At 60.9% G+C, this 12,418-nt stretch overlaps 1 protein-coding gene across 2 annotated transcripts; it reads left to right on the top strand.

The window, feature by feature from the left end:
- The first annotated feature begins 8,835 nt into the window (after positions 1 to 8,835).
- LOC130262194 (cAMP-dependent protein kinase inhibitor beta-like) lies at positions 8,836 to 12,418 on the top strand. 2 transcript variants are annotated; one of them, XM_056509062.1, is made up of 4 exons: positions 8,836 to 9,054; positions 10,964 to 11,047; positions 11,243 to 11,394; positions 11,943 to 12,418. In XM_056509062.1, exons 3-4 carry the CDS (start codon positions 11,250 to 11,252, stop codon positions 12,023 to 12,025), a joined length of 228 nt encoding a protein of 75 aa, XP_056365037.1. In that variant the 5' UTR covers positions 8,836 to 9,054; positions 10,964 to 11,047; positions 11,243 to 11,249; the 3' UTR covers positions 12,026 to 12,418. The 2 variants fall into 2 exon arrangements, with proteins under 2 accessions (XP_056365037.1, XP_056365038.1); XM_056509063.1 differs by lacking the exon at positions 10,964 to 11,047 and having other exon boundaries at positions 11,943 to 12,416.

Here is a 12,418-nt window from a genome sequence, read left to right as displayed (position 1 = left end):
CCAGCTCAGGGCTGGGGGTGAGAACCCCCATCTCACACCCTCGGAGTTGGCCGTGTCCCCCCCTCAAGGTGACACCGGTGTCAGGCCAGCAGCAGCTGGTGGCATCTGCTCCGCGCCCAGGCTGTGGCCAGCGTCCTTCCAGCGGGGACAGCCCCGGGCAGGGCACAGCCGTGATCCGCTGGATTTGCCAGCCGCATCCAGGGTCTCCCAGCCCCCCGCCCCCTCCCCCACCGCCACGGTGCAGCCACGGATTTTGTAATTCTTTTTTTCCCCAAAGATTCGGAGCTTGACATTGATTTTTGGCTGCACTAAATGGAGCTGTGCGGGTTGGGGTCAAATTGTCCTGGTGGGCGAGCAGGGGGGCCGTGGGGCTGTGCAGCCGAGGATCCGCATCCAGAGGAAATCGGAGGGGAATTTACCCATTTCCCCGAGCAGGGCTGGTGCCCACGGCGGGCTGCGAGCCCCCCGCCCGGGCTGGGGGGTCCCAGCGGGGCAGAATCACACGGAGCGTGGGGGGAGATGGGACGCGGGGGATGTCACAGCCCTCCCCTCGTGCCAGCGCGGGGGGACGCGGGGACACAGCAGCCCGGGGGGGGCGAGGGGCGGCCCCGGCGGCGGGGGGAGGGGGGCGGCGGGCGGGGCCGGCGCTGGGTCCCCCCCGCGCCGAGCGGGGGCCGGGCCGGGCGGGAGCGGCGGCGCTGGGCGGGCGGCGGCGGCGGCGGCTCGGCCCCGGGTGCCCCAGGGCCGCCTGGAGCCGGAGGCTTCCCCGCGGCTGCTGCCGAGCGAGGAGCATCCTTCCCCCGGCAGCCGGGCTGGCACGGCCACCGGCACCGGCACCGACATCACCATCGGCACAGGCATCGGCACCGGCATCACCCTCCGCACCGGCACTGACAGCGGCACCGGCACCGGCACCGGCATCACCCTCCGCACCGGCACTGACACCAGCACCGGCATCGGCACCGGCATCACCATCACCCCCGGCGCCGGCACTGACTCCGGCACCGGCACCGGCACCGGCACCGGCACCGGCACCGGCATCGGCATCACCGCCGGCCCCGACATCCCCATCACCCCCGGCACCGGCAGCGGCATCACCGCCGGTGTCACCATCGCCACCGGCCTCGGCACCGGGATCGCCGCCGGCACCAGGTGAGCGGCTGGCGGTGCTGGGTGCAGGTGACGTGGTGGCACCGAGGCCCTGGGCCACCGCGGAGGGTGCCCTGGGCTCACCGGGGCGAGGGACCAGGTGCCCACCCCGGGGACTGGTGCCCACCCTGGGCATCCCCCACCCGGGGGGCAGGGGATGGTGGCGGCCTCGGGGGCAGATGGGTTTTGGGGGGATGGAAGTTTGCAGCGGCTGCCGTGGGGTGTCTCGGCGGGATGTCCGTGCCCCCCGGCCCAGGGGCAGGGCCCTCCGGGGAGGATTTGGGGGAGCAGTGCTGAGGCACCGAGCAAGGCTTGTCTGTCTCAGGGCGGGCACTTCAGAGCAGCGCGGCACCTCTGTCACACCCTGGCACCGACCCCTGCGTGTCCTGGGCCGCCCCTGCCCCACCACCTTTCCCCTGCCCTGTCCTCCTCTCAGCTACCACGACACTTCTATCCCCACCCCCAGCTCCAGCCCTCAGCTTCCCGGATTGGAGCTTCCCCGGCGATTCGGGCCCGGGGAGCTGCGGGGGTCCCCGGGCACGGAGAGTCCCCCAGGGCTGGGCACCCCCGCGCAGGGGACGCGCTCCCGTGGTGCTTCCTCCCGGGAGGAAAGGGCTTCCCCGGGGACAGCCCCTCCTCCCTGCCTTCGGGGCATCATTTTGGCAGATTGCCCCTGCAGATGCTTGGATCGGGTCCCTTCGGTCCCCGGAGCTGGCTGCTGTCCCCTGGCTGGTGGCAGTGCCACCGAGGAGGTGGCAGGGGCAGGATGTCCCACGCTCACCCCAAATGCTCCCAGCCCATGACCTTGGGGTGTCCAGCAAGGGACACCTCAGTCCTTTTGTCAGGAACGGCCACAGCCCTGGCTCTGTCCCCTGTCCCCAGCCCTCCCCTGCCCAGCACCACCTTCCCCAAAAAGCAGGAGGTTGGGAGGGAAGAGGTGGTGGCAGAGGCAGATTCTCACTTCTTTGAGCTGAGGGAATCCCAGCGCTTTTCCTGGGACTGGGATGCTGGGAGGCAGAGTGGGGATGCTCTGGGGGTTTGCTTGTAGGGGCTGATCTTGGGGTTCAGCTGCTGGGGCAGCTGGAGGAGCTGTGGCTGGGTGCTGCAGACCCTGGGGGATGGGGACCATGGCCCTGCTCTGCCCTTGGCTCCTGGAGCAGCAATTCCAGCTCCTGGCTCAGCCCTGGGGCCTCGGATCCTGCTCTGCTCCATCACGGGTTTCCAGCCGTGCCTCCTGCGCGGATTTCTCCCCTCCTTGGCTTTTGCTCCCTTCCCTGGCAGCTCCCAGGAGCTGGAGTTTTGTCACAGGGTGGTGGTGGCAGCTGGAGAACCCTGAGTGTGCTCCCACCCTCGGTGCAGGGATGGCAGGAAACATCTGGATCACCTCTGTGCAAGGTCTCACCACCGAGGGGGGGTGGCTGCCTCAAAGCTGGGTCTCCTGGAAGTTTTCCAGCTCCCCCCTTGGCTGGGCTGCAGTGGGAAGGAGAGGATTCCCCGAGGGGCTGGGGGAAGCACACAGGGCTCCCCAGGGAAGGCTCAGCTGCCTCTGCTCCCCGGAATTCTGGGTTCCTGCGCTTGTCCTGGTGCTCTGGCAGGGCTGGGAGCCTCCTCCTGGGCCAGGCTCCTCTCCAGGTGCCACCAGGGGCCGATGGAGGAGCTTGTGCAGGACATGAGGCTCCCGTGGTGCACGAGCTCCGGTGTCACCCAGCCATGGCACAGCCTGGTGGCACCCAGCTGGCCCCTGTGACAGCCCTGGGCACAGCTCCTGGGTGTCCCCTGGCACCAGACCCTGTGCCTTCCCCGGCTCCACAGCCAGGAGAGCCGAGAGGGTCCCCAGGCAGTGTCCCTGTCCCCATCTCCAGATGGTGACTGTCAGCTCAGGCTGGAGCAGAGGTTGAAAACCACTGGGGAGGAGGGAGCTGAACCTGGTGAGGAATGGAACTGCTGTGGATGTGGGTGACACGTTTATTATGCAAAATTACCTGGTTTTATTATGCAAAATTACAGTTTGTGGTGTGTCAGAGCAGGGAACTGAGGGTTCTGCTGGGAGCTCCATTACCCAGGGCTCAATCACCCTAATTATCCTCATTAGATCCTTTCCTTCCCCACGGAGATGTGGAGCTCCTGCTGGAACTGCTGGGTTATCCAGGTGCCAGGTCCATCTCTGTGGGGCTGGGGGTGGCTCCATCCCCCTCATGCCAAAGGGGTCACTGTGTTTCCCCCCTGGACCCAAACAGGAGCCAGATGGAGCTGCTGGGACTGAGGGGTGTGGGGAAGGGAGGCTCACCCAGCACCTTTGTAGGGCCCCCGATGGGCAGCCAAACTCCCCAGGAGGAATTCCTGTGCTCCTCCCACCACTCAGGCTGATTACCTTTAATCAGTTAATTAAAGGGAATTAACTGATGGAGGATGGAATAGGAATAGCTCTGGGGTGGGTCACAGGCTGGTGAGCACCTGGCTGGCCTGGGAGTGGCTGGTGCAGCTTCCATTCCTCCCTGGGATGGGCTGGGATCCATCCATCCTTCCTGGGATCCATCCATCCTTCCTGGGATCCATCCTTCCTTCCTTCTTGGGATCCATCCATCCTTCCTGGGATCCATCCTTCCTTCCTTCTTGGGATCCATCCATCCTTCCTGGGATCCATCCATCCTTCCTGGGATCCATCCTTCCTTCCTTCCTGGGATCCATCCATCCTTCCTGGGATCCATCCTTCCTTCCTTCCTGGGATCCATCCATCCTTCCTGGGATCCATCCTTCCTTCCTTCCTGGGATCCATCCATCCTTCCTGGGATCCATCCTTCCTTCCTTCTTGGGATCCATCCATCCTTCCTGGGATCCATCCTTCCTTCCTTCTTGGGATCCATCCATCCTTCCTGGGATCCATCCTTCCTTCCTTCCTGGGATCCATCCATCCTTCCTTCTTGGGATCCATCCATCCTTCCTGGGATCCATCCTTCCTTCCTTCTTGGGATCCATCCTTCCTTCCTGGGATCCATCCATCCTTCCTTCTTGGGATCCATCCATCCTTCCTGGGATCCATCCTTCCTTCCTTCTTGGGATCCATCCATCCTTCCTGGGATCCATCCTTCCTTCCTTCCTGGGACCCTTCCTGGCAGGGAAGGGCTGGGATCCAGGGAGCTGCTCCTGCAGGAATGATCCCATCCCCACCCAAAGCAGTGTGGCTGAGCTGGTGCCCAGCTGGGTCCTGGAGCTGTCCCCTGGCCCTGGGGACAGAGGCACTGCCAGCCCTTGGGATTGCCGTGTTCCACAGGGAATAGCCATGCCTGGAGTGCTGCTGGTGGTTTCTGGTGCTTTTCATGCCCTGCTGCTGTCCCTGAGCTGCTCCCAGTGCCAGCACAGGGATCAGAGCCTGGCCAGGAGCTGGTCCCCTCCTCAGGGATGCCCTCCTGCCAGCAGCAGCATTCCCAGAGCCCTGAGTGCCTCCTGGCAGAGGAGCCTCCAGAAACCCTGCTCTGTGTGATGGGAAAAGCCAGAGATCCTTGTTGTGAGCACAAAGTGAGGAAACATTCCCAGGGGAGAGCAGGAGGGGTGGGAAGCTGGTGTGTGCTGGGCTGGGAGCCTCAGAGGATGGGGAAGAGCAGCTGGGATTTGGCCATTCCCTCTCTGGGCACCATGGGCAGCTCAGCTGAGGCTGTCCAGGCTTTCCATGCACCCTCCTGGAGGTTTGGGATGCAGGATGAAGCCCTGCAGTGTCAGCCCACATCCTCACTGAGCCTTTGGTGATTTGTTTTCTAATTGGAGCAACTCAGGCTTGTCCAGGGCTGGAATCCAGGTGGCCCAGAGGGAATCACACATCCAGCTTTGCCTGCTGCTTTCAGCATCTCTCCAGGATGCCCCATGTGCTGCTCCCAGAGGAAAAATGCCTCGATTTTATCCCAGTGTGGACTTGCAGGAGATGCTGAGCTCAGCAGGTTGTGCCAGGATTAAACTGCTGAATCCTCTGGAGAGCTTTTCCCTGGCCCAATCCAGGCCTGCAAGATCCAGAGGGGATTTTCTCTGGGGTCACTGCCCTGGGGGGATGCCAGGCCCTGATGTGGGATGTGGTGTGAGCACCTCCAGGTCTGGAAGCACCTGGATTTGGGCAGAGTTTGGGTTTGCTCAGGGAAACTGAGGATTGGGATGTCAGGAGCACAAGAGCTGGATTCATTCCCACACTGGAGCAGGACTTGCTCTGGTTTGTGTTTCCAAGGTTAATAACCAAAAGGACAGTTTATACAAACAGCCTGAAATCCTTTCTGGACAGATCCAGGTTGGATTTTAGGATTTTTTCCTGTATTTTGTGGGATATTGAGCACAGCTGAACTCTGCCATCATCCCCCTGACTGACAGAGAAATGACAGAGCAGCTCCATTCCGTGGATGCAGCAGCAAACCCCACCTCCCCTGCACATCTCCCTGCTGGAAGCTGGAATTACAGGGAATGGAGATTACCAGTGTCCCATTTCAGAGCCCTTCCTTCTCCTTGCCTTGAACAGGAATTTAGGTCCCAGCATCCCACAAGCCCAGCTGAGCCCCTGAAGGGAAGGCTTTAAGCTCTGCCTAGGCTGGTATTAGCTGGGACACAGCTCAGGTTTTGTGTGGAAATAAAAATTCCAAGTCTTACAGCTGGAAAAAAAAAAAAAATCCCTAAAAAAATAAGTCATTGAATCCCTGATTGTAAAGGACTTTAAATCCCATCCAGTGCCACCCCTGTCCTGGCAGGGACACCTCCCACTGTCCCAGTGTCCAGCCTGGCCTTGGGCATTCCAGGGATCCAGGGGCAGCCACAGCTGCTCTGGGCAGTGAGAGCCTCAATTGTGCAAAAGGAAGCAGAGGATGAAAGCTGACCTTTGAAAGGATCCCTGGGATCCAGGGGAAAGTCTGGATGCAATAATTCAGGATTTGGGTGTGAGCAGGGGTGGGACTGAGCCTGAAGCTGGTCCTGCCCATCTGCAGGGCAGCAATGGGGACCAGGCAGGAGCAGAGCAAAGGGATGTGAGGGTGATGGAGGGGACCAAGAGACACTCCAGCATTTCCCAAATCCATGGGTGAGACAATCCAAGCACAAGCAGGAGTGGTGCAGAAGAGGGAAAGGTGGTCTGGATGTGAGGATGAGTGTGCAAGAGTAGGAGGAAGGCCAGAGCTGAAGGCAGGACACGATGGGAAGGGCTCAGAGGGTGATGGGAATTCCTCTGGAAGTGCATTATCCCAACGAGGGGAACCCACTGCTCCGTGGAGAGGGAAGGGGTGGGAGCCCCTTGTCCAATGCCTTTGGAACGTGGGGTTTGCTGGGAAGGGAACCACAGGGAAAAGCCAACCCTGCATCTGCTGTGACCTGCTGGAGCTTCTCAGAGCTCTGGGGAGCTGCCAGTGTCACCTGTGCTTAGAAATCCCCCTGGAACAATTCCTGAACCATTCCTTTGGGAAAGAGCCAGGGGAAAACTGGGAAAAAGGCAGTGGGAGGCCTTGCTGATGCTCCAAGCAGGATGCAGCTTCACTTGGATCCCTGCACTGCTTCACTCCACACCATCACTCCAAAGGTGCCCAGCAAGATCCAAGCTGGCCCAAATTCCTGCCTGGCCCACCTGGAGTCCTGGGGATTTAGGGATAAAAGGCAGGACACGGTTGGAGAGGTTCTGCTGCCGAGGGCAGGCAGGGAGGGGCCAGCATCCCGTGGGAATGGGTCCTGGGAGCTGCATCCCTGCCAGGAGGGATCATCCTCCCAGACACTTCCTCCTCTGGACCAAAACCTGCTCCAAAAGTCCTTCTGCACCTCCACGTTCAGTATTCCTGCAGCAGCCCCCACCCCTGCAGCCTTTTCCCCCTTTCCCAGGAAACAGCCAGATCAGGACGAGATTTGTCCCCCTCCTTCCATCTCCCGGGATCCTGGAGCTGTCCCTGGGCGGGTGACACACCTGAGCCGATCCCACCTGGCTCAGCCTCCAGCAGCCTCTTCCTGCAGAGGAACCCGCCGGGACCAGCCTGCTGTGTCCCCAGGGGGCTGCTGGCTCTCCGGATTCCATCCCGTGTTTAATTGTTGCCATCTGCTGTTCCCGGCTTCAGGGGCTGCCCGGTGCCTGCCGGGCTCTGCTCAGCCCAGCCCCGCTGCGTTTCCCTCCTGTGTGGACTCCTGGCTCATTTTCCTGGATGATGTTCCCGTTCCCTTCTGACCTGGGGCAGCTCTTTCCTTGCCATTCCACTCGGTTTTACAGTTTTGTCTCTAAACCCTTCCATTTTTCATCGTGTTCATCAGCACTGAGGGTTTGCTGGTGGATTTTTGGAGGGTTTGTTCCAGGCTGCAACATTCCCAGCACAGATCCCATAAAATGCTGAATTAAATCAGCAGGAGGAACCCCCCAAACAGACAAAAGCATTAAATGTTCCAAACCCCCTTCCAGAGGAGCTCATGACCCACTAACAATCAAGAAGCAAATCCTTGTGGTTAAATGAATCCTCAGGATCCCTGAACACCTCCCAGGTCCTAAATTCCTGGAGCACTCCTGGTTTGTTGTCTCTGGCCGGGGGAACATGTTTGGCAAAGCTGTGATGTGTCTGTGGTGGTCCCCAGGCTCCAGGTGCAATTTGGGGGGTCACTGCCACCCCCTGTAACTCCAGGTGCAATTTGGGGTCCCTGCCCAAGCCCCAGGTGCAGTTTGGGGTCACTGCCACCCCCAGCAACCCCAAAAAGTTGTGTTAGAGGGGAGATGCTGATGCTGAGGGGATCATGGCTGTGGGGTTTCTTTGCTCCGTCCCCAGGTGGGTCACACCTTCCCCTGCCTGTTCAGCACCTTCCCCCAGGGCTCTGCTGTCCCAGGAGCACATCCCAGCTCATCTCCCCCCTCCACCTCTCCCTGCACCTTCCCTGCCATCCCCAGCAGGGATTAAGGTTATTTCTGCCTTCCCTCCTCTATCCCATTAGGGGCATTAGAGCAGGAGCCAGCGCCCCAAGGACCTCCCATGTGACTCCAGGAGCTTTTTTAGGCTGAGACCACGTCAAGCCACAGAAACTGTCCCTGCTTAGAGGGGGAAATCCTCCTCCACCGGGTTTATCCAGTGGGATTTGCCCCGTTTGGGTTGGATTTGCCTGTGGGACCTGGAGGTGGGGCAGGTGTTGGTGGCCTGGACATTGTCCCCAGGGGTGCAGGGACAGCAGGACAGTGATGCTGCACCCCAGGAATGCTCAGGGCTGTGACAACCCCCGGTTGGGGTGCCTGGTCCTGATCCCTGGTGGGGCTTTCTGGAGCAGGGTGACCATGCAGGATCCCATCCCCACATCCCTGGGAGTGGTTTGCTGTGGAGCAGGAGCCAGCAGGTCCTGGGGCTGATTGACAATTCCTGATTGTCCAGAGCTGGAGGCAGCAGGAGCTGCTGGGGCTGTGGGGAAGGAGCTTTGATCCATCCTGGGGGGCTCTGGCTCTGCTGGGTGTGCACAGGAGCTCTGTGTGTGTGTGAACATGGGATCAGCGATCCACGGGGATCCACAGGGAATCACAAAATCACCCGGGTCCTGCCCCTCATGGCTCAGCCATCCCAGTACCGATCACTAATTAACTAATCACTAATCACCTCCCCAGTTAATCATTTGTTTCTCCCCTCCCTGGTCACCCCTCCCATGCACACGGCGCCTGCGCCCAAGGACCTTGACTCGTCCTCCCTGCAGTGTTCCCAGAAGGAATTCCCAGTGACTGCCAGTGATTCCCAGCAGGAATTCCCAGTGATTCCCAGCAGGATCTCCCAGTGACTGCCAGTGATTCCCAGCAGGAATTCCCAGTGATTCCCAGCAGGATCTCCCAGTGACTGCCAGTGATTCCCAGCAGGAATTCCCAGTGATTCCCAGCAGGATCTCCCAGTGACTGCCAGTGATTCCCAGCTCTGATTCCCAGCAGGGATTCCCAGCAGGACACCGGTGAGTTCACACCCCCACTGCCACCAGCCTGGGGACAGCAGTCCCAGCATTGCCACCAGCATAGAGGGGATGGGGCTGCTGGGGTGGTGCCTTGGGGTCCCTGTGCTCTGTGGGGGGTGGAGGGCACCTTGTCCCTGCCAGGTCCTGTGCCACCCCTGTGCCACCCTGTGTCACCCCTGTGCCACCCCTGTGCCACCCTGTGCCACTCCTGTGCCACTCCTGTGCCACCCCTGTGCCACTCCTGTGCCACCCTGTGTCACCCCTGTGCCACCCCTGTGCCACTCCTGTGTCACCCCTGTGCCACCCTGTGTCACCCTGTGTCACTCCTGTGTCACCCTTGTGCCACTCCTGTGTCACCCAGTGTCACTCCTGTGTCACTCCTGTGTCACCCCTGTGCCACCCCTGTGCCACCCCTGTGCCACTCCTGTGTCACCCCTGTGTCACTCCTGTGTCACTCCTGTGTCACTCCTGTGTCACTCCTGTGCCACCCTGTGTCACCCTGTGTCACTCCTGTGTCACCCCTGTGTCACCCCTGTGCCACTCCACCTCCCGTGGCAAAAGCCCAAAGTGTGTGCTGGAGTCCCTCACGGGGAGCTGAGCAAACACCCCGAGAAGGCCCCAGCAGCACGAGCACACGGATGGCTCCCGGCCAGCTGGGTTTTCCTGACTGCAGGGCTCCCAGGGCAGCCCAGCACTGCTGCTGCCTGCCTGGCTCAGCCAGAGCTGCTCTCCAAGGGACACGGTGCTGCCTCCACGTGGGGGAATCCATCCAGTTCACTGGCAGTGCTGCCTCAGCCTCCCTCCCTGTCCCCTCTGCATCCCCATCCCTGCTCTCCATCCATCCCTCATCCATCCATCCATCATCATCCATCCATCTATCCATCCATCCCTCCATCTATCCATCCATCCATCCATCCATCCATCCATCCCTCCCTCATCCATCCATCCATCCATCCATCTATCCATCCATCCATCCATCCATCCCTCCCTCATCCATCCATCCATCCATCCATCTATCCATCCATCCATCCATCATCCATCCCTCCCTCATCCATCCATCCATCCATCCATCATCCATCCATCCATCCATCCATCATCATCCATCATCATCCATCCATCCATCATCCATCCATCCATCCATCATCCATCCATCTATCCATCATCCCTCCATCTATCCATCCATCATCCATCCATCATCATCCATCCATCCATCATCATCCATCCATCTATCCATCCATCCCTCCATCTATCCATCCATCCATCCATCCATCCATCCATCCATCCCTCCCTCATCCATCCATCCATCCCTCTATCCATCCATCCATCCATCCATCATCATCCATCATCATCCATCCATCCATCCATCATCCATCCATCCATCCATCCATCCATCCATCATCCATCATCATCCATCCATCCATCCATCATCCATCCATCCATCATCCATCCATCCATCCATCCATCATCCATCCATCCATCCATCTATCCATCCATCCATCCATCCATCATCATCCATCATCATCCATCCATCCATCATCCATCCATCCCTCATCCATCCATCATCCATCCATCTATCATCATCCATCCATCTATCCATCCATCCATCCATCCATCCATCCATCCATCCATCTATCCATCCATCCATCCATCCATCCATCCATCTATCCATCCATCCATCCATCATCCATCCATCCATCCATCCATCCATCCATCCATCTATCATCCATCCATCCATCCATCCATCCATCCATCCATCCCTCCATCCCTCCATTCCCATCCCACCATGGACAGGCTCAGGGTGCTCTGGGTGTTCCCCTGTTGTTCCCCTGTTGTTTTCCCCCCTCCCAGACTCGTTCCCTTCTCCCTTTGCCCCGGCCCCATTGGTGACCCCCTGCTCTGCCTCCCGCAGGTGGGAGCCCGAGGGGGCCCAGCCGGGACTGGTCTCTGTCCCCGTGTGTCCCCCGCGGTGCCAGGCCAGGCTGGAGGGTGCCCGGTAAGGCTGCAGGGGTGGGGGTGCCGCGGGACCCGGGGAGCCCCTCCCTGCAGTGACATGGGGACATCAGAGCGCCCAAAGGTGCCGGGGCGATGCTGGCGAGTCCCGGGGGCAGGGTGGCCCTGCCTTTGCTCCTGGGGGGAGCACCCAGCCCGGAGCACAGCCCGGGGTGACAGAGGCGACGTCTCTCGGCAGGGTTAGCATGACCGAGGTGGAACCCGTGCTGGACTTCGCATCCTCCGGCAGGACGGGCCGGCGCAATGCCCTGCCCGACATCCTGGGCTCGCCCGCCGGCGTCAGCCCCGCCGACCTGCCCCTCAAACTGGCCGAGATGTCCCTGAGCGCAGGTGGGTGACCAGGAGGAGGGGGCAGCGGGGACAGGGGTTCCCATGGTCATCCCGTGCGTAGGGATCAGGACACTGAGGAGGGGAGCGTGTCCAGGGCCGGGAACGGAGCTGGGAAGGGGCTGAGCCCCAGGAGGGGCTGAGGGAGCTGGGAAGGGGCTGAGGGAGCTGGGAAGGGGCTCAGCCTGGAGAAAAGGAGGCTCAGGGGCCCTTGTGGCTCTGCACAACTCCCTGACAGGAGGGGACACTGGGAGGGATCTGGGAACAGGGAACAGAGAACAGGGAACAGGGACAGGGGGAGAGGGAACGGCCGTGGGAGAGCCAGGTTGGATATTGGGGAAAATTTCTGCATGGAGAAGGTGCGCACTGGAAATTCCCAGGGGGGTTTGTAGTCCCCATACCTGGAGGTGTGCATCCCAAAGAATTCCTGGTCCCTGGGCCGGTGACAAGGTGGGCACAGTTTGGACTCTTGGAGCTCTTTCCCAACCTCGGCGAGTCCCTGATTCCGCGCTCTGATCCCATCCCATCCCCTCTCCCGGTCCCTCCCGCAGGCAGCGCCCAGGACATGCAGTCGCCCTCAGCGGAGGCGCCCCCTCCGCAGCCCCCCAGCCCCGAGCTGAAGGACACGTCCTAACCCCGCCCGGGGGGACATTTGTGACCGGCGGAGGAAGGAGAGGCTGTGGAGCAGCAGCCCGGCTTTCCCGGCACAGCCCGAGTCCGCTGGGATTTCCTCGGTGCTGCCGCAGCGAGACCCCGGAGCCCCCGGCCACGGGGCAGAGCGCGTGGCGGGGACGCGGCGGGGACACGGAGGGGACCTGCTGTGACAAGGGGTGACTCCCACCCACGCCCTGGGCCAGGACTCGCGGGGGGGGATGTTTTTGCCTCCCCGGGGGGAGGAATATTTTTCTTCTGGGGCATTTGGCGGAGCCGAGCGCGGGGGGGGGGTCCCGGGGGGCCCTTCTGGCCGCAGGAGCAGCCACGGGTGTTTCTTGCTGAGTGTGGTGTTCACTGTGATGTTTTTGGGTAC

The sequence above is a fragment of the Oenanthe melanoleuca genome, chromosome 23 (genome assembly GCF_029582105.1).
Source record: "Oenanthe melanoleuca isolate GR-GAL-2019-014 chromosome 23, OMel1.0, whole genome shotgun sequence".
Lineage (NCBI taxonomy): Eukaryota > Metazoa > Chordata > Aves > Passeriformes > Muscicapidae > Oenanthe > Oenanthe melanoleuca.
The sequence above is the reverse complement of the archived record's forward strand: the minus strand, read 5'-3'. Positions and strand labels throughout refer to the sequence as shown.

Bases quoted from the DNA above. Each gene is read 5' to 3' on its own strand.
- LOC130262194 (XM_056509062.1), top strand. From the start codon at position 11,250: ATGACCGAGGTGGAACCCGTGCTGGACTTCGCATCCTCCGGCAGGACG. The intron at 11,395-11,942 runs GTGGGTGACCAG...TCCCTCCCGCAG, and splicing joins CGAGATGTCCCTGAGCGCAG to GCAGCGCCCAGGACATGCAG.